Raw genomic sequence first — 21,301 nt, 5'->3', positions numbered from 1 at the left:
AAACTCAAAATAAGTTGATAGAACATCCGTGTTTTTTGAAATTCCAAGGAAAACAGGGAAGAGTGAAAAACCTTATCTTAGAAATTCCTACCTGTTCCATAGCCTTTCTCCTGAGCCCTTTTGTTTTATTTAACCTCCTTGATTACAAAAGCACATCCACCCTTAAAGGTGTTGGATTCAAAGAAATGCAATATTAATATATCATTATTAAACATCACAAAAAAAACAACTGGAATTATATGCAATCTCCTTTGCAGGTGTCCAATATTAAAAACAGAATAAACTTATCAAAAAGTAATACATATTTCAAACATTTATGATAGCTATATTATAACAGGCATTCTTTACGGTATGTGTAAAATTGTTTTAAATCAATACATATGATAAATATCACACACTCTATGTCAGGGGTCTCAAACTCAATTTACTTCAGGGGTTGCTGGCTCTAGAGCCTGGTTGAGATTGGGCAAATCAGGTTTTCTAAAGAAAATATTCTATTGTTCTCAAATGTTTTTAATCGCACAAAATTAGATTTAAAAAAAAATATTAAGAAATATTATTAAAAAAAAATCAATCAGTAATAAACAAATCCATAATTTGTGTGGCGTTCTTACATTAAAGGGAAAGTGTATATTTCATGACCACTAGATGGAGCTCTTGTGTAGTGCAACCAAAAACGAGTGCTAAAAGCACAGGGAAGTATACAAACTTCTACAGAATGGTACCATTGTTCTTCTATTTACGGGCGGCAACAGCTCAGGGGGAAAAGCGCTCGTCTTGGGATCAAGAGATCACAATTTGTGAACAAAAACGGTAATTTTACTCCGCTACATTAGGCAACATTGAAGTCTTTACTTAATAAATCCCCGTCACATAAGTACGCGTCTGTCTGTCTCCGCCAAGGCGCATTTATTATGAAGGAGACCTCCGGCAGGCTCTACCATGTTCAACCAATCAAACGTAGCAGCCTCGCCACGTCACCATATTCGACTTCAGCGGGGGAAAAGTTGTTTACGGATAAAACAGATCATAAATGTCGCTTAGCAATTCTGACTATGAAAACAGAAGAGGAGGAGCACCCCTTGCCTCACATCAAAAGCATGTTCCCCTTAAAAAGGTCTCCTTTGTTAGAGTTCATGGGCTAATTTGGTGTTCTGCTTGCAGAGCCTGTTAAGATAAGTATTGGGGCTTTAAATGTGCTACTTGGTCCTTCATGTGCTTAATTTATTTATTTGATGTATACTATTTTAATTTTATTGTTGATTAAAGCACTTGAATTCACGTCGATTCTTTTAATTTACTTTTAAATTAAATATATTTTTGTTCATTGGATTCGATAAATACGACGTTGCTACAGTTACTCAGTACTTGAGTAATTTTTTTCACCAAGTACTTTTTTACTTTTACTCAAGTAAGTATTTGGATGACTACTTTTACTGCAACTTGAGTAATATCATTCTGAAGTACAACCTTTGGCTACTCTACCCACCGCTCCCTGTGATATCTATTTCGGTTGAGAGCAAATCACAGAAATCATTTATATTTTGCTTTAGGGTGCATGTATAATGCATTTTCGAGGAACTTTCCCCTTAAGAAGTCGTTTAATATTGTTATTTTCTACAAGGGTAATATTTGAATGTTTGGGGATGTTTGCTGAACAAAGTTTCCAAGCACAATCTGACAAAACAATCCTCAACATTGCCCTTCAGGGGCTTGGAAAGCTTACATCCGCCTTATCACCCATAGAGATATCTGGAAAGCCCTTAGCTTTATTGAATTTGACCTTATTTTGCTATCTAATTTGGTCTGGTTTGTTTAATTCAGCTCTTGCAAGGGCCAACTGAACCACAACATCCGTCCAAGAACAGATGCTCAGTACAGCTGAAAAGAAAAACTTGTTGTGGAGTACCGGGGACATCTGTCTGTTTATACACATAAAGTGTAATCGTGATAATGTTTCAATCACTAGGCTCTTTTAATTTTTCTGCAACATTAATGAGAGCCTAAAACAGAGTTACTGAATGTGGTGAAGATTGTGTATTCTTGTCGTTTGCGTCCAGATCCATAACCAACATCTGTTACTTATCTGATGGTTGCACAGCTATTGCACTACCTGTTTTGTCTCTAGGGTAGGAAAAGTTTAAATTGAACAATAGGACGGCAGTCAATAGCGTGACTTTATCAGGTTGCATCAGTAACAGGAAATTATGCTGAAAGAGCCTCATTTTTTGGCTGAGCAATACTGAGATTTAATTAGGGGTGTTGAAAGTATACATAGGTTCGCTTTTTTCAGGATTCTTTCTTTTTTTCTCATGTTCTTATGCCTCCTGTCATCTCGCATTAATGAAAGTCACCTTTAGCCATCACTGGCAGAAGTACAGAGCTGACTGCTCAATATGTGTTGAGTTAGCTGCACAGCGGTGACGTGCGGTGAGGTTCGTGGCCTGTGGAGCACAGTCAGTTTTACAGATGAATGAACCTAATCTTATTCATCATTTCACTAGCATAGAGCCCCGCTAAGATAAACCTTCTTTTTTAAGTGATTAGGCTAATGTCATGAACCAGAACAGGATCAGGACCCAAACGCGTGACGTTTCTCACACAAGCCTTTTATTCTACGGGAAATGGGGAGACGTGCACATTAGGCAGCAGTCTGGCGTGAAATGATAGTAAGCCAGAGGCTGACGAGATCAATAGCAATTGGCCGAGTAGATTTTGAACAGATGGGGTCGATACCGGACAGGATGGGACGGACAGGATTGATAATGGATAATGAAACAGGATATCGAAAATAAACAGGAAGAACTAGATGGGAATGAAAACTGGAGAAACTCATAAACAGGACAAAAATAGAATGGAACGAACAGGAAACCGATATTAAACAGGACAAAAATAAATGGGAACAATACCGGACAGGGAATACCAACAGGAAACAGGACCGAGTCAAAACCCACGTCTTGCGGGAGACAGGTTCGTTGACGGACTGAGTCGATAGCAATTGGCCGAGTAGATTTTGAACAGATGGGGTCGATACAGGACGGGACAGACAGGATTGATAATGAAACGGGATAACGAAAATAAACAGGACAAACTAGATGGGAACGAAAACTGGAGAGACTATTAAACAGGACAAAAATAGAATGGAACGAAACAAGAAACCGATATTAAACAGGACAAAAATAAATGGGAACAATACCAGACAGGGAATACCAACAGGAAACAGGACCGAGTCAAAACCCATGTCTTGCGGGAGAGAGGTTCGTTGACTGACTGACAAAGGAAGAATGAGAGCACTGAGCTTAAATAGACGGAAAGCCAATCTGTCAATGAGCCGCAGCTGGCGCCACACGAGTGGGGCAAATTTGGCTCCATGGCAACCGTGACAGCCAAATGTAAACAAAACACCCTGCCATTGAGAACGCCATTACTCCGTAGTGTAGTGGTGGCGCAACTGCACTTTATTCTGGTAAAGTTTATTTTTAAAAATTTTACCGAAGTCAAATGTACACACCGCCACCCTTCTCTTCACCCTGCATCTGCAGACACTTTGCAGAGTAATACATTATATACTCATTGTATTAATCATAAAAAAATAAAATTTAGAGATTTTAACAACGAAAACCCGTATCAAATGACAATGAACTTTTAGCACCTACTCTTATGTAAATTTAGGTTGGTCAAGCTGTTTTATAAATATGTAAAACATTATTGACATGCGGGCAGAAAAATGGTGGGGTGACTGTTTAGCCAATAAGAATGCAAAAAACGAAAGGAATACAGTGATACAGCAAGGAATTAGTGTATTATAATAATATTTGTTAAAGGGGTGCCACCCTACAAACAGAGCTACAAACTGTCAAAAACCTGGAAAATATCTATCTAAAAATTACTATTTTGTAAATATCCCTAACCCAAAAGCTTTGTGCTGGTTAGGAGGACTTGGTGGAGGGTGAATCACTGCACTATAGAATGCAGTTGTTCTTCTCAAACAGAAATGTGTCGTACGATGTATCCAATTGGGGATAGGACTAGCCTGTGCGTGCTGTGGGGTGTTTTTGTTTATTTAAGTGTTGCTGTTAGCAAAGAACCTCCGCGAGAAAACAAGGGTTGATGACAGGACACCATTTAGTCTGCCGCCACATAAAAAGGAAAGTGCAGAAAAGATTTTGGATTTCACAGCAATCCCCATGCCAAATACCACAACACTTACCACAAGACAATTGCCTACAGAACGGCTTTGTCACGTTGATGCCAGTACGACATTTTTCTTCTCTTTTTTTCTGAACATTGCTCACACTCTTCACACTCTTCATTCTTCTCATTGCTTCGTTGGCAGTTAGGTCAGCAAATCAAGTGTTCAAGTACTGTGTTTGGTGTCAAAATCCTGAAAAACTATTTTAGACAGCACTCTCTGTTCCGTGAACTTCAATACTCTGTATTGTTGTTTGCCTGTTTCATGCCGATTTTGTTTGGAATGATGCAACGTTCAATAAAAAAAAGGAAAAACGTAGTTTGCGATCAAATATTTGACACTTGAATGCAGATGCTTCACCACATATACAACAGGTTTTCCAAAATCTGAGCCATGCTACCATCTTTAAAGATCACTATTATGTTGTTATTTTTAGTTGGGGTGTTCTTTAAGTGTATTGTATGTTTGATAGCATTAATCAAAACTAATTTGTGTTTGGTCAGAGTTAAGGGGCGGCAGCGGCTCAGTAGGTAGAGCGCTCGTCTTGGGATCACGAGATCGCAGTTCAAATCCCGGCTCCTCTGTGTTACATGTCGAAGTGTCCTTGGGTAAGACACTAAACCCCTAACACCCCCAATAAGCAGGTTAGCCCCTTACATGGCTGCATGGCCGCTATTGTAAAGCACACTGTAAAGCGCTTTGGGAAGTCTTGACTTGAAAAGCGCTATATAAATGCAGACCATTTCATTTTAATTTCAAGTAAGGAAGTAAAAGCACATGGTGAAAAAACACAGCCCTTTTCCAGAGACATCTGCTCACATTTCATGCTATATAAAGCATCGTCCTTTACTCTGCTGCCCTTGACTTACATCCAAATGTACTTAAGCTTTGCAGTACGCTAAACACCTTTTCAAATCAATAAACCTATGGTCCAACGTCTCACAGTCATCCATGTTTTGATAAGCCGTGTTCTCGTTTGCCCTCGGCCCTGCGTCCTAGACAGATCATTTTTGCTGGGGACGCAATCAACGTGCGTCCCCGGGACGCAACCATTTTGACACACAATTGTCATTATTACCCGATTACTTTTATTTTTGACAAATAATTACCGCACTCCAAACTTTTCATCAGGCAGATCCGCCATTGTTGTTTTGGTCTCGCCGTTTGAGTTTTCGTCTGCACGCCGATCTCGGCAAACGAGATCTCATTGCTTCGAGATTACGTCATTGTAGTGGTGGTTGTCGTCGATTTAAGGTGAAAATCAAGACAAAATTGGTAATTTCTTCAGTGTCAGTAATAAGTCGAAACATAATGCCGAAAGTGATAACAATGGCAATAATTCCGGCACGAAAAAACGGCAGAGAAATTCTTCGGAAGATCGCTAGGAAAACACGAGAGGCTAGGAAAACACGTGTGTTGAAGCGAACGACTCGAGGAAAGAAAATAAACAAAATAATACTCCTAAGCAAGATAAGGACTTTTCTGCAAAATGGACTTAATTGTATTCCTGGTTACGCTATGAGGAGGATGATAATGGATTGGACCTTGAGAAGGCATTACAACTGTGGCGCGACAGCAAACCACAAAGAAGATATGAACTGAAAAATCTGAAGTGATAACTGCTTTGTATTACCAATTAACTGGGATCATTAAAACTGCATGAATGAATAGACTAAAATTTCAACAATATTATTTTGCATAATTTACAATATTGTGAACTGAAAATCTGAAGTGATAACTGTTTTGTATTACCAATTAACTGTGATGATTAAAACTGAATGGAAATATAGATTAATATAATTATTTCAGCAATATTATTTTGTATAATGTACAATGTTGTTGTGTTCTGAAAAATCTCGAAGTGATAACTGATTTGTAGTACCAATAAACCGTGATGATTAAAAATGAATGAATACATAGATTGATATTATATATTTGCCGCCGATTTACAATTTCAACCTTGCTAACACAAAACTTTGGTGACCCATAGATCTCTGTTGGGACCCATAGATTTTTGAGCATGCGAGTCCCAGGGACCCATCACTTTTCAGAGGTAAAATGAACACTGCTCAGGTATATTTGGACATATCCCAAGGGCAGCACAGACACTGAGTATTTTACCATTAGATGTCGCTGTATTTTGCAGTGCAACTAAAAACTGCTACTGGAAGTACTGGAAGACACTTTGACACTTTGTTGAGTAGCTGCTCACGCCCATGAACTTAGACAAAAACACCAATGATAAGCCCAATATATTTAATGTATTCAACCAAGCCCGCTAAATGAATAATAAAATCAGTACGAGATGATAAAGTGCAATTGGTTATGGATTTGGTTGTACTTGATGAATAGTCAGGACTCAACAGTTTGAACCATATTTTAAATGTTGGACAAAGAAGCTACGTTTAATTGTAATGTTTGCATTTTCCTTAGCGTTTAGTACCGTCACCTAGGACAAAACATGGAACAGGACACCAATGTTTGTTTAATTCATCTTCCCCTATGCATCCAATGAGGGCCAAGAGGAGTTTTATACCCGAAGCCGGCCCACTTAGTTATGGAGGAGAAATTTGAATGAATGGAACAGCAGCAAGATCTTATGATACAGTTTTTTGGAAAGCAATTTAGGTATACTATATGTTTATATGTTGATAAGGTAACAGAAAATCCTTTACCATTTGAATTAAAAGGAACATTTTGTAAAGATTCTGATATATATGAAAACATATGTGTCATGATCACTGAATCGGGACACCTGCGGCTGCCCCTTTGGCGCCAACAGCCACAGGACCTGATTGACTGTTGAACTCTTTTTAAACTCCCGTCTTCCGAAAGGAAGCCGTCAGACCGTCTGCGAACCTAGGCTGTCAGCTAGGCAAGCCTTTGTACCCTCCGACACTATCCTGCCCTGTTTTCCTGCCTGATACCTGTTGCCGACCTTATTTCAGGACCCGTTTCTGCTTTTACTCCTCCGTCCCAGCCATCGACCTGTTTTGCCCTGTTTCCTGCCTGATACCTGTTGCCGACCTCTTTTCTGGACCCGTTTCTGTTTTGCTCCCCGTCCATGACTCACACTGAATGTCCTTGACTTGATGTTCGTCCTCGACCTGTTTTCTCGCTGTCAACGACTACCCTCGCTCGACACGGAAGTGCCACTTCCGCGTTCCTGCCATCTGCTACCCGTGACCGACGATCATCGGATCGTGGATGCAAGCACTACTCTCTTTCTTAAATAATACTGAGTAAAACGAACACAGTAGAAGCAAAGATACATTATTATGATTGTGAAGAATGTTAGTTTACATTTGACTTACTATATGATTACACTTGAACACGAGTATCTTGTGTCATGGATGGATGGATCGATGGTTTAATCGATCTGTTTATCCATGGAGGGAGGGAGCAATTATTGGATGGAGGCAGGCAGAGGGAGGGAAGGAGAGGATGAGGGAGGAAGATCTGGAGGCTGGGAGAAAGGAATGCATGGATGGATGGGCAGGTGGTAAGGGTTGCAATGATGAATGGCTGTATCATTTTATCTATGATGTATTTATCTAGGGTTGGATGGATGTATTTATGGATATATGGCTGGATAACCCTATGTGTAGATGGATTTAATAATGTATGATGGCCCAATGGACAGCTGGATTGATCAAAAGATGGGTGGATCTAAATGAGGATCCTTTATTACATTTATGAATGTCGGGATAGATCTATGGATTGTGGATGCCTAGATCTGTGGCTGAATAATGTTCAAATAGTATTGTTTCCACCATTCTTAATGTGGCTTCCATTACAAATTTTTAAAGCTGTGTTTATTTCATAGATACTAAATATTTACTACTCTTTGTTTTTCAGGACTATCTTTCATACGTTTGGAAACTCCAATGAACAACATCACCACCTCTCTGGGGCAAACAGCTGAACTGTTTTGTCGCGTGTCCGGCAACCCACCCCCGACAGTGCGCTGGCTGAAAAATGACGCGCCGGTGGTTCAGGAACCAAGACGGATCTCGTATCGGTCCACACCATACGGGTCACGTCTTCGTATCCGCAACCTGGACACCACAGACACCGGATACTTCCAATGTGTGGCTACCAACATCCATGGCACAGTGTCTACCACCGGCGTGCTCTTCGTTAAATTCGGTAAGAAGCCATTTTAGAAAGCTTGAAGGGCAGTTGGAAAATGCAAAACTACTTTAAAAAAGTAAAACACATCCTTACATAACATTGAAAACATTTTACGAGCACCGTATGTTTGACTTCCCTTTTTTCCATTAACTTTTCCTCAAGGGAATCTGAAGGCACTTAAACATACTAAAACTATTCTTGTTTGTGGCTGGTAGCTAGCACACAGAAAAATCTGGTTGTGACAATTTTTATCCTGTGGTCAAATATCCCCTTGTCTTCATTTCCAGATCCGCTGCCAACGCCTCTACCTGGACGGCCAACGTGAGTAGATACATTTTTACTGCATGTCGCTGTCATTGTTTTGAGGATATTAAGTTATTTCTAGTCGTAGCACCTTAGGCAGAGGGAATAAAAGCTACTGGAGTAGTTTTAAGTTTGATAAGGACCAAAATGAATAGGGGAAACGCCAGACTCAAAATTAATTTAAACCAAAAATTAATTGGGATTTTAATTGACCGGGGAACAAGACAATAGATCCATCCATTATCTGCACTGCTTCACGGCATGGCAGCTGAGTGGTCAGTGCATCCGCGGCACAGTTCTTAAGTCATGGGATCAAATCCAGCTACCAGCCTTCCTGTGGGTAGTTTACATGTTCTCCCCGTGCTTGCGTGAGTTTCCTCCGGGCACTCCGGTTTCTTCCCACATTCCAAAAACATGCATGTCCGGTTAATTGGCTGGTCCAAATTGTCCCTACGTTTGAATGAGCGAGTGAGTGTTCTGTTTCTGTGTGCCCTGCCACTGGCTGGCGACCAGTTCGGGTGTCCCCTGTCCACTGCCCAAAGATGGCAGGGATGGGCACCAGCACCTCGTGACCCTACTGAAGACAATAGATATATAACATAAATTATAGTTAATGAACACTCTTATTTGGTTTAAGGTGTTAGATGAGAAATCAAGTTTGGTTAATCCATCTATTTCAGTTCAAAGACCGGTCATGTAGTCTAATTTTGATTGATAACCTACTATTATTAGTCGCAAAATTTGCGGGTTAGTAGTATTTCTAGCGGGTTTTAAAATCTACCAAAATCTGTTTATTTTCAAATTTAAAGTCACACAATCATAATTCAAATTTCAATGACACTTCAAATGAATGACAAGAAGATTCATCACTTAAGCAAAGAATGACAAAAAGGTTCATCAACAGTCAGGATTAAAGAAATTATCCAATTCCTACCGTGACCTTGATGCAGACCTCTATCATAAATCAGATTCTGAAACAAATTCACCACATCTTCTTTCCATATTGGAATTCCTGTTTCTTCTATAAGCCCCACCCCCTTTGTACGCACTGCTTATGGTTTGCTGTTGGTGACACACAAGCAAATATGCGCATACAAACCGACTGAGCTATCAAACATAAGTCTCTCGTGAAATACGTAAAAGGCACAGCATATTAAGTAGATGCGTCAAGGCTTCAGCAGGAAACAAATGGTAAACCTTTTGTTGATCGAGCAATCTTTTTTTTGGGGGGTGATCAAATAATATTGTTAGGGACAAAGAAATGATTGCTCTATGTTGGTAGGAATAGGGGCTTATTTTTGGGTTGGGCCATGCTTCTCTCTCGCTGCCTTTTTTAATTATCCAACCATTATTGTTTCATGACTCTCTGCCTCTCTCTCTCTCTCACTTCTCTCTCTCTTAAAGTGCTGAGTTAGTTTCTTAAAGACATTGCTGCTGTGGTTCATGGCCCAATTTTCAACCCGTCAAAATGAGGGACGGCCATAATATTTGCCTGTCAACTCTTAAAGCAAAATCAGTCAATGATGGAAAATTGTTTGATGGATAAGCGGTACGGCTGATGAGATGAGAGATGAGATGTAACTTCTGTAGAAACATAAATGTAAAAGATGTAAATGCTCATACAGTCTTGTGTAACTTAGATCGTGTTGTCAAAAACAGGCTTTAATTTGTTAACATAACTCACCGCTCCCCCTCCTGAGTCCTCACAAATAAAATGTGAAATTTCAGGTTTGCAGGTTTGGGTTTGGCATTGAGTAACCATGGGCCTGGGTCGGGTTGGGTTTTTTTTTTTTGGGCTCGATCTAACTGCTAGTTAGGGACATTGCCCATTATTCTATTCCAAAAATACGCCCTAACTTCTAATCTCCATGTTTTTAATCAAGTGGCATGTTTCTGTTAAATCAACGGGTGATTGGGTATTGATGGCAACTGAGCTGAAGTAGTAGGCAGCAGAATAGTAATGTCATGGACAACTTATGAGTTTAAGATGGTGTCAAGATGACAGTTACCTAAGGCCGACACACACACGCTGCCTTTTACCACAGTTGCTCAACGTTTGCGAATTCTGCACTCATTCGGTGTGAAAACATCTGGTGTACCTCAAAGTTTCCCGGGTTTATTGAAACATCTTTCCCCAATTTTCCTTGAAGAAAACCTGTTGGGATAATAGTCCTATCCTCCATTCTCAAAAATATGAATGACACGTGTTGTTTTCCCTTTGGTCTGTGTGGTCATTTTCATCCTCAAACTTTGACTTTAGTACAGACATGGCGTGTGGGCTCTTAACGGTTTGTGTGCGTGTGGGAATAAGGCTGACAGGCTGCGGGTTTCGATTGCAATTCAAAACATTCCTAAAAAGTGTAAGGCTCAAGCTACTATCACACAGTTTTGTCCATCTGGTAAAAAAAAAGCACATCCGTCTTTGGTAAGGCTCCAAGAACTGGCTTTTTACGTGTGTGTCAAATGGTAACTTTTGACATATTCTCATCTACAGTATTGTTAAACAATTGTTTTTTATAAGTTGTACCCCGGTATCCAGTCGGACTGTTTCCCAATAGATGAATAAACATCATCTTTGACTGTTCAACTTTTAAATGAAACAGGCGTAGCAGTGCATTCTCGCCTGACAAGGCCCATTTTTGTATCTTTTCCTACTTGGCAGCCTTAGTTACAAAAATGCTACAGATATACTACAAAAATTCTACTAAGGAGAAACAAAGAAATACTACCGAAATACAGCTATGGGAATGCTAAAAAATACACCTGTAGAAATACTACTAATTTATTACAAAAACAAAACTACATTAATGCTAATAAATACTACAAAAATACTGAAAGCGATACATACAATATGTGAGAAAATAGTACATGTTTTTGGAATTATATATTCATCAATGAAAAATGTGGATAGATTTTCAGGACCAAATTTTTAGCCAAACGTTGCCAGGGATTCCAAATAGTTGTTCTTTAGTGCAGTCTTTCAAACAAATACAGTTAAACGTATTTGCGTGATGTATAAAACGAAAATGGGGCATAGAAATATGTTGTCCAAATGTAATTTACTTATCTGTTTTTCTTGTTTATTATTGCATCGAATGAACAAGTTTGGTCACCCAACGTACATATAGGGGAAATTTAGACTTGGCATTAACGGTAATTTTCCCATGCGCATGATTTAACACGGCTCACATTTTAAGTGTTAGCAGTAGTAATGTATTCACTATGTAACATCGTCAACATGGGCAAAATTGGACTCTTATATTGCAGCAGGTACTCCTAATAAAATGCCGTAGTCACTTGAAATAACAAATTACTACATGTTTATACAGAGTCAGAAGTGTAATCCTGGTGTTTGTGGAATGATACAGTCGGTCATATTTGGCTCTGCCTGGCAAAATTTTGTGTGGTAACATTGACGTCGTCACGTAGGTAAGAAAACTCTGCAGGTGGTCATTAAAGTAAACCACACTTGTCCCTTTGAAGTTTATTGTCTTAATGGAAAAAAAATACAATTATGGTATCCTTTTAAAAAGTGATCTTCTTCATTACCCGCTCCCCCGCCATCTCTTCAGTCCCCCTCTCACTTGTCGCAAGAACTTGAGCTCACAGGCACGCTTGCTTTCATTTACTCAGTCTCGTGTTGACATTAAATTTCAAATACTGCGCTTAAAACAACGAATGCATGCACTGTAGATCTGGGTGTGTTTTCTAGTTAATTAATTTTGCAACTTCGAGCCCTAATTCTTATGCGCAGGATAGATATTTTCGTGCGCTGAGAAAGTCTGGCCAGTGCGCAGTTTGGAGGGAACATTGCCTACATGTTGCTGTCATTTTACCCAAGGACTATATATTTAAAAATATTTACACACGTATTGTTCAGAACTACGGATATACAGACGCTGCCCGACCTACAAACAATTTCCGGACGATTATTCAAGTTTAATTTATTCATAAGTTGCTTCAATGCTATATATTGTATGTTTATGGTTTATAGAAGTATGTTTAAGGGTTGTATAGGTAACCTGTGTTGTTTTGTACTAAAGATAAACATTTAATAAAATAGACCCAATTACAATCCACGAAGCATACGCTGGTGACCACCATTTATTTGCGCTGTTTTAATTTTTTTTTAGATTCAGATTTAATTGATTTATTATCAATGTAATGAGCCGCTAAAATACGTAAAACTTAAATCTGTTGCAGTGTTTCGCAGTTTGTTTTGGAGGTTATGTTGACTTGTGTTCCCGTCCACCCCAGATTTTGACTGACAGCATACACTACGCCTTCACAGTCTTGCACATAGACAGTCAGTCGACCTAACACACCAAGCCCTCCCTAACATGCGCTTGTGATAGCATTTGCTGTTTGCTGTAGAACACAATGCATGATGCATTGATATCCATGACAATAAACCCAATTCAATTTAAAAGCAGTGACCCAGCAATAACTGAAATGTGAAACAGCAAGGTCTCTCTTGTTGCGGTTTTTCACCTGTATTTCCGATAACTAAAATTTTCGTGGTATTCTTAAAGCTAGAAGGAGCTTAACAAAGATATTAAACTTGTTTTCTCCTTGATTGGGCTGAAAGTTTAGAGGCACACCCAGGTCCTGGTAGGTTCAGTGGTTTTATGTTCTCTCCATCTTGCTGTTAATGCTAGCACAATGCTGTAAGAGATAAATAAATGTTGCGACATGCTTCTGTATGCCATTCCTGCTTTGTTTCAACATTTCCACAACTTTATCCCGGCCCTGCCTGGTGTGTACTTTAGTCCTTATAATAATAATGATAATAATAATAATGCACATTTTCAGAATACCCTGTTCGCTGTTATAGTGTCTCCTTGTACTGACCTCTGAGCCCGTCGCAGAGCCCCTACATTTAAACTGAGACTCAATGCACTCTGTCATTTTTAGTTTTATTGACATTGGATAATTCAGAAGATATCGGGGAACTTCTGGAGTCAGTTGGCTAAGTTGAGAGAACAGGGGGCCAGTATTATTGCAACACCTCCTTTTCATTTCTTTTCACTGTAAAAATAATATAAAATGTTAAACTAATTTGGTTCCACTTCATGATTGTTTCTCATGATGTTGATTCTGAGAAAATGTTTTCATTTTTTTTAGCTTTTAGTTGAAGTGTGGAATGTAGTAGTATGAGGGGCAAATACCTTTAGTGGCACTGAACCTCCATGGATTAATATTGCTTCAATGCGCTGTCTCCATCCAGGATCAAGCAGAAACTTTCTTTGCAGGCACTATGAAATGTAGTACAGTAAAAACAGCATAAACAGTAACAGTCAAGTGACGTCTGGTGTTTTACTTCAAGATTCTGCACAATACTCTGAGTCGCGACATGTATTGACATGTCAAACGTGAGGGCAGTTTCCGGGCACCCATAGTATCATATTACTCTAAAATGTGCAAGCTCTGAGTCATTCATCTTCTGAGGTCCTCTGTGTCACACTTTATGCACGTGCATTAAAGAGACAACTGTCAGGTCATGTTTATTTGTATAGCCCTTAATCACAAGGAGTCTCAAAGGGCTGCACAGACTATTGCAAAAGACAGACTATTATTACACCATCCCCTGATCTAAAACTTACATGAGGGCAAGGAAACACTCAAAAACCTCAACATAAGGGAAATGAAGATACCTAGAGAAGGGACCGCACATGAGGTAATCCCCCTTCCAGGATGACCAGGCTGCAACGGATTTTGCAATAACAAATAATACACAGATATTGTCAACATAAAATATAGGTTATTCATATGCTATAGAATAGAAGTGTGTTTTAAGCTTAGATTTAAACATCTCCACTGAGATTGCAGATCGAATCTCAGGGGGAAGAGCATTCCACAGCAATGGGGCCCGAATGGAGAACGCTCTCAAACCTGCGGATCTCTTCTTGGCTCTTGGGATCACTAGTAGACCAACGTTTTCAGAGTGAAGGCTCCGGCCCGGAAAATAGGGGGAAATAAAATTTAAAAGATATATGGGAACAAGTCCATGAAAGATTTTATATAATACCAGAACTTTAAAATCACATCTTAATCTTAACAGGGAGCCAATGCAGGTTGGCTAAAATCGGGGTAATGTGTTCAAACTGTGAATTTTATTTAGCACAGGGTTGAAAAAGCTTGAAGTTTATTTAAGGTTGTGATTTCAAAAATCGAAAAGTGCTTGAATTTTGGGTGACATGCTTGTAAATGCTTGAAATTGTACTGTTTCTCAACAGGTCTGCTTAAACACTGCTGTGTGGTGGCCCTGCTTTGCATTTCTTTTTCCCCTGTGATTAACTGCAGCTGCCATTAGTTTGTATGGCACTGTCCTATGAAGCGTTATCGTCTCCTACGTGTCACGCCCATCAGAACAATTGCATGTTACACCAATTATGGACAATCATTAAGGGCCATGCTCAAAAGTATGGTTGCGTTTCCAAGTGGTAGATTGCATTGGGAAGAACTTCCTGCAACTGAAAATGTAAGTTAGGTACATGAATATGTCACTTATTTCAAATTACATATTTCCTATATCAGTCATATTTCCCCAACACCTTTGTGGGGAGATATTTGTCTCAAAAATATTTACACGCGTATTGTTTAGATCCACAAATATATTCACGATTTACTCAAGATCTAAAAATCACATGTCGCAAATATATTTGTGGCTCTGCAAAATATTTTTTTTAAAAAAGAGAGATTCACACCGCATTTCTTCTTTAATTGTATTGGAGGAATAGAAAAATTGGCTTTGAAAGAGCATTAATTTTTCCATTAAAAGGTGTAAATACCCTGTTACCACTTTGTAATGATGAAAAAAACTTCATTTATTAAAAAGAAAAACGATATGGATTTGAATAATAAGCGAAAATGCATGAACTATCGCATAAACATTTTTATTTTACACAAACTGAGCCTCACTTAAAGGGAGCTGACATAATTGTCCACCATCTCACTGCTATGGGTACCCAAATACTGCGTTGGAGAAGTCTGATAATGCTGGGCAACGAAATGAGAAGTAAAATGGTGCTGTTTGGCCACTTTCAGTCTCTGTAGTCTGTATTCTTCTTTGTGCTTATAGCACTAATTTTCGATATCACTACATAATACAGCAAAATCTAGTGGTCAAACATTGTAGTGTCCATTTAGGTTCACCTATTCATGTGGTTCAGTTGAATTGAGGTTTTGGTAGTCTTAAACTCAACTTACTTGGGGGCTGTCAAAGCTAGGGTCCGGATGAGGTTCGGGCCGAGTCGAGTTTTCCACCAGAAAACATCTGATATAAAATGCATTTTTAAGTAAAATTGCTACACAAAACAAAATCTAAAAGCAAAATAAAACATCAAAAATTAATATAAATTCATATTAATCGTTAATAAATTAATCCACAATTTACATGGGCTGCACTTACGTGAAGAGTACAGTGTGTATTATCTGACCACTAGATGTCAATGTATTGTATAGTGCAACCCAAAAAAGTGCTACAGAGAACAGGGAAGAACACAAACTACGAACACTCAAAGTGACCAAAAAACACAATTTAAAAAAGAAAGAAAGAAAGCATAAAGGGAAAATGACTGAAATAAAATAAGAAAAAAGGATGGAATAGGGTGAAAAAAGAAGGAAACAAAGAGAAAAAACAGATAAATGAGAAAAAGAAAGAAAAAAGAATGGACATTTAGCTCATATTATGTAAAATAAATGCAAATGTGACCTTTTTCTTATTTTTCATTATTATTATTATTATTTAGAACATGTAAGATAAAATATTTTGCTTTGTCCTTGGGCAAGACACTGAATCCCTAATGCCCCCAATAAGCAGGTGCATGGCTGTCTCCCTATTGATGTCTGAATGGGTGAATGTGAAGCACATTGTAAAGCGCTTTGGAAGGTCTTCATTGACTTGAAAAGCGCTATATAAATGCAGACCATTTACCATTTTACTTTTTTTTTTTTTAAATAATATTTTTGTAATTAAATTATTTCTGATACAATTGTTAGACTGTTAATAACACACAGTGCCTGTGGGCCTCAAACTGTCATCCCGCAATTGCCCCCCGGGCCTCGAGTTTAAGACCACTGGTCTAGACTATGCCCTACTATAAGTATGTGCCTTAAATGCATGTGTTTCTATTTTTCCTTGTGCTTATTGGGCCTTCTGTTATTGTGATCTTATTTGGGGTTTCATTTGACGCTAAAAGGCGATTAGTTAAATCGGGTCACCTCGTACATGTTTATGTAACTACTCTAAACCCTCAGTTTTTTCAGCTGTTCATATATTTACTAACTTGGTGGCTAAGGAACCAGCCGACACACACCGAGTGTAATTAGCCGCCCATCCAAAGTAGTTAAAACTGACGTCTTTTTCTGTGGTGGCAGGAACTATGAGGCCCTTACAACCGTCAGCCCAATGGCAATCCAATTACACTGTTAAAGCATGAAAGCGCAGGTAATTTGACTTCATTATGGACACCACAGGAGCATGTTTCTAATTCAACACGATTGAAAATTTAGTCTGAGGTAGACATTTCGTGGAAGTACAATCCTGCTCTGGGTATAAGAAAACACAAAGACAATACTTGCCTTTAATTTCTCACTTTTGGTTTGTCTTTTTATCTCAGTGTATAATAGTGGCGTATTTATCATATTTTACGGATTTCTACTTTCCAGATCTTGCCTTTCACAAGCTCTTTTCGGAAAACAACACCCGTGAAAAAAAAACTACTCTACAGTTATTGAGACAATTTAGAACAACTTCCATAATTTTGCTTTTTTTCTCTCAGCCTTAAAATTGTGGTTCTGTGGTGCAAACTTCCGGAACTTTGTTTCCACTATTGGACTGTTGAACCTTTGGCAAAAAATGTCCACAGCACAACTTAATTATGACGATAAAAGCTTTTTACAATATATCCACCTATGATGCACATCTGTTTTTAGATCTCTGGAGATATTTACTGATATTCCATTCTCTGCTCTGGTTGTGGCACTCAGTGACAATTACAGAGCTGTCCTCAAGCCATAGCTTTTGATATCTCAGCTGCTGCGCTGCAGCAGGTTTTTTTCTTTTAACCCCAGCGGGATGGCGGTCATTGTTTTTAGAGAAATTTCGATGTACTACCTCGGATCTCTGCCCCGAGACGGTCCTGTCTCGGTCTACAGACTATTTCTTTGGCTTTGTTTGGTCTGTGCTCCGACATGCCCTGTCAACTATGGGACCGCACTCCAGAGTAGGTGTAAGCCTTTTCCAAATCATGTCACAACAGCGGAATTTACTTGAGGGGAATTGACTTCATCTCAAGCAGGATCTGTGGAAACAGGATGCACCTGAGCTCCTATTTGAGTTTAATAATAAAAGCCGTGCCATGAACATATGGCTCCTTTTTGGTTTCTTGACTTGACCTTGTTTTTTATTTAAATTAAATATTGCATGTAAAATTTCCAGATAAGTTCAAGATTTGGACAATTGTAAAGCAGATGGCAAAGTAGGCCAGTTTCTTTGTTTTGACTATGATCGGGGTGCTTCAAATCCTCTAATGCTTTAACTTTAATGTTGTGTTTTCAAGGATGAATAGTGCTTGAATTTTAGGAGAAGTGCTTTTAAATGCTTGAAATGGTTGCCATGTTTCTCAACAAATCTGCTTGAAATGACGCCAACACTGCTGTTTGGTGGCTTTGATTTCCCGTTGCAGTTCTTCTTTCCTCAAGATCAACGGCAGCTAGCATTAGTTTGTATGGCATTGTCCCATGAAGCATCGTCACCCACTACAAGTTGAGCCCAAGAGGAACGTGGCTACACATAAACAAGGCACTATGAAACGTGTATTAGTGCAAGGATTACGTATCAATCATAGACATTTCCTATGGACCGTCCCCAGTGGCAATTTTAATGGGAAGAACTTGCGAACATTCGAGTTAGACCCCGGCCCCTTAGCCAAATTTTTGCACTCAATGCGGATCATAACTTTAAAAAATATGCCCACCCCTGAACTAGAGCTAATCCTGGAGGTTTTTTTAATCGTTATTAAATTGTTATAAATATTTTGTCCATAAATATTACTAGTGCTGTATCCAGCTGTCAAACATTGAATTATTCTAGCATCTGACTTTGGTAGTTCTTTTAAAAAAATAGTTTCCTCCTGCCACTGTTTATTGTCAAAACAATGCACTTGTCTCAGTACATTAGCCTCTCGGTGAAGCGCATGTCCAACTGCCAATCGTCTTGATCTGTTGTTTTTCCAACCGGCTATTAGAGTTTGTGTTATGAAACGTGGTTTGGATAAATATCATTAACTGCGAGTCCTGTGCAATGGGGTTGTTTTTGTTTCCGTCCTGCAGAAAAGTAAAAAGGCGAAGCGCTCTCTTTTGTTTGTCATATTGGGCTTAAGCTTTGAGTGTGCTGAATTGAGAAAGTCTGGATTTCGGTTCCACTTCTCTTCAGTTCAGTGCCAGTGTCAACAGTGCCGGGGTTCTCGAATACCGGCCGGACGGATGACAATTTGCAGCACGGCTTTGGCGCTTGGGCCTTTTAAACTTTAAGCTTGACAGGTCAGCGTTTTGGGGGGAATGCATTACTCCTCAGTCACATGCTGATCCACTTGAACACGCAAATCAGACTCATGCAGGGGGTCAAATCGTTTTAATTCACTTTGGAATACAATTCAAACGTGTTTTTCTCTGAGGAAGGAATTTACCCACTCAAATCGTACTACTAACACAGGGATCAGCAACCCAAAATGTTGAAAGAGCCATATTGGACCAAAAAAAAAAAACAAATATGTCTGGAGGCGCAAAAGATTTCGAGATTTATACAAGCATTATAATGAATGCAACACATTCCCTTTTCTCTCTCTTTCTCCTCTCTCTCTCTCTCTATCTCTCTATCTATATCTATATACCTCATCTCATCAGCTGCACCGCTTATCCTCAGTAGGGCCGCGGGGGTGCTGGAGCCCATCCTAGCAATCATCCGGCAGTGGGCAGGGGACACCCTGAACTGGTTGCCAGCCAATCGCAGGGCACACAGGGACAGACAACTCGCTCGTTCATTGACACCTTGGGACAATTTGGACCGGCCAATCCACCTGAAATGCATGTCTTTGGAATGTGGGAGGAAACCGGAGTGCCCGGCGGGTAACCCATGCAAGCACGGGGAGAACATACAAACTCCGCACAGTAAGTCCGGTAGCTGGATTTGAACCCACACAGGAGGTTCCCAAGACCTTAGAACTGTGCCGCACACGCGCTAACCACTGCGCCACCAGGCAGCCATCCTCGGGCCCGACAACAACACATAAATATTATCCCCAAGTGTCATTCAAAATATATACTGATTAAAATAACAGTTTTGGGAATAACGCTGTTATAAATAAAGCTGTTATGTACCAGCGTTATTATTTTAGTAACATGTTTAACTGTTTTTTCCGTGGTTAACGATATGGACAGTCAAAAGCGTGTGTTCATTTGAATAGATTGAGACAAGGCGCATCAGCGTGGACTGGTGTTTACTTTCGTGTCACTCGCAAGTACACTTTAACATACAACTTTAAACAATAGGGGATGTACCGTGCAACAATATTGCATGTTGGGTAATGTAGTTCTTATGTTAAGTACAAATTAACACATAAAGAGAGTTAATGGTAAATGTTCTGCATTTATATAGCGCTTTTCAAGTCAATGGCCTCCCAAAGCGCTTTACAATTCCCATTCGCACACACACTCACAGAGGGATTGGATAGTCAACTTATATTGTTTTACTGTTGAAATTTGAAGTGCAGTTGCCTTTTTCTATTTGATCAGTGTTTCAGGTTGTAAGTGTTGGATTTTAATTTATTTTAGACTGCAGTGTTAAATGCGCTTTATATTGTTGAACTGTTTAGTTGTGTGAAGACACTTGAACTACAGTAGTGTATGTCAGTAGTTGTCTGACTAGAGGGACAGACATGAAATGAAATACTTAAGGTACAGTAGCATATGTCCACTTAACCAGTTGTCTCAGGTTGTGGGTTAGATTTAATTTATTGAACTCAGTTTATATTGTTTACCAATGATTGTGATTTTTTTATATTGTCTACTGTTTATTTTTGTTGCACTTCAAGTGTAGGATAAATCTGTTGCTGGTGAGGTACAATAAATATTAGAAGGTTCTATGATAAAACTGTCTGTTTTTCTCTATTCAACTGACTCAAATACTGCTCAGAAAATTTCAAATTCTTTGACATACAACAACTTTTTCCAAAAAAAGGGGAGGGGGGGCTTATGACAGCACTCAGGATTTTATTAGACTTGGGTGTTGAAATTAGGAGTGCAGTGTTAAATAGTGCCACTGCCGCTTCAAAAGTGGCAGGGCTCGCACTCTGCGGGGTTTTAACAAGAAAGACAGGAAAAATAGGAACAAAAGCAAAGGAACTGATGCAACACGAATCGATCCCGGGTCGGGGCGGTGAGAGCGCCGAACCCTAACCACTAGTCAACCAGTGATATTGACGGCATACAAAAAGGCAATAATTTTAATCTCATTGTCACACTTATTTTTGTCACAGTACCGGAAACGAATGTTGGAGAATGGGGAAACAGAAAGTGCTTCTGAAAGATATAAATCAACACAAAAAAGCATGGAAGAAAAACAACTCTTTAGTGAATCTGATGATGAATAGGACTTTGAAAACATTAAAT

General features: G+C 39.2%; 1 protein-coding gene across 1 annotated transcript in view; it reads left to right on the top strand.

Annotated features, from left to right (window-relative positions):
* ror1 (receptor tyrosine kinase-like orphan receptor 1) overlaps nucleotides 1-21,301 on the top strand; it is a 181,304-nt gene that overhangs the window by 106,936 nt on the left and 53,067 nt on the right. The window contains exons 3-4 of the mRNA XM_088349949.1: nucleotides 8,051-8,341; nucleotides 8,614-8,647. Coding sequence (XP_088206075.1) covers nucleotides 8,051-8,341; nucleotides 8,614-8,647 — 325 coding nt within the window. The remainder of the gene's footprint in view (nucleotides 1-8,050; nucleotides 8,342-8,613; nucleotides 8,648-21,301) is intronic.

This window comes from Urocampus carinirostris, chromosome 12 (genome assembly GCF_059441175.1).
Source record: "Urocampus carinirostris isolate Australia breed hairy pipefish chromosome 12, RoL_Ucar_1.0, whole genome shotgun sequence".
Lineage (NCBI taxonomy): Eukaryota > Metazoa > Chordata > Actinopteri > Syngnathiformes > Syngnathidae > Urocampus > Urocampus carinirostris.
The sequence above is the reverse complement of the archived record's forward strand: the minus strand, read 5'-3'. Positions and strand labels throughout refer to the sequence as shown.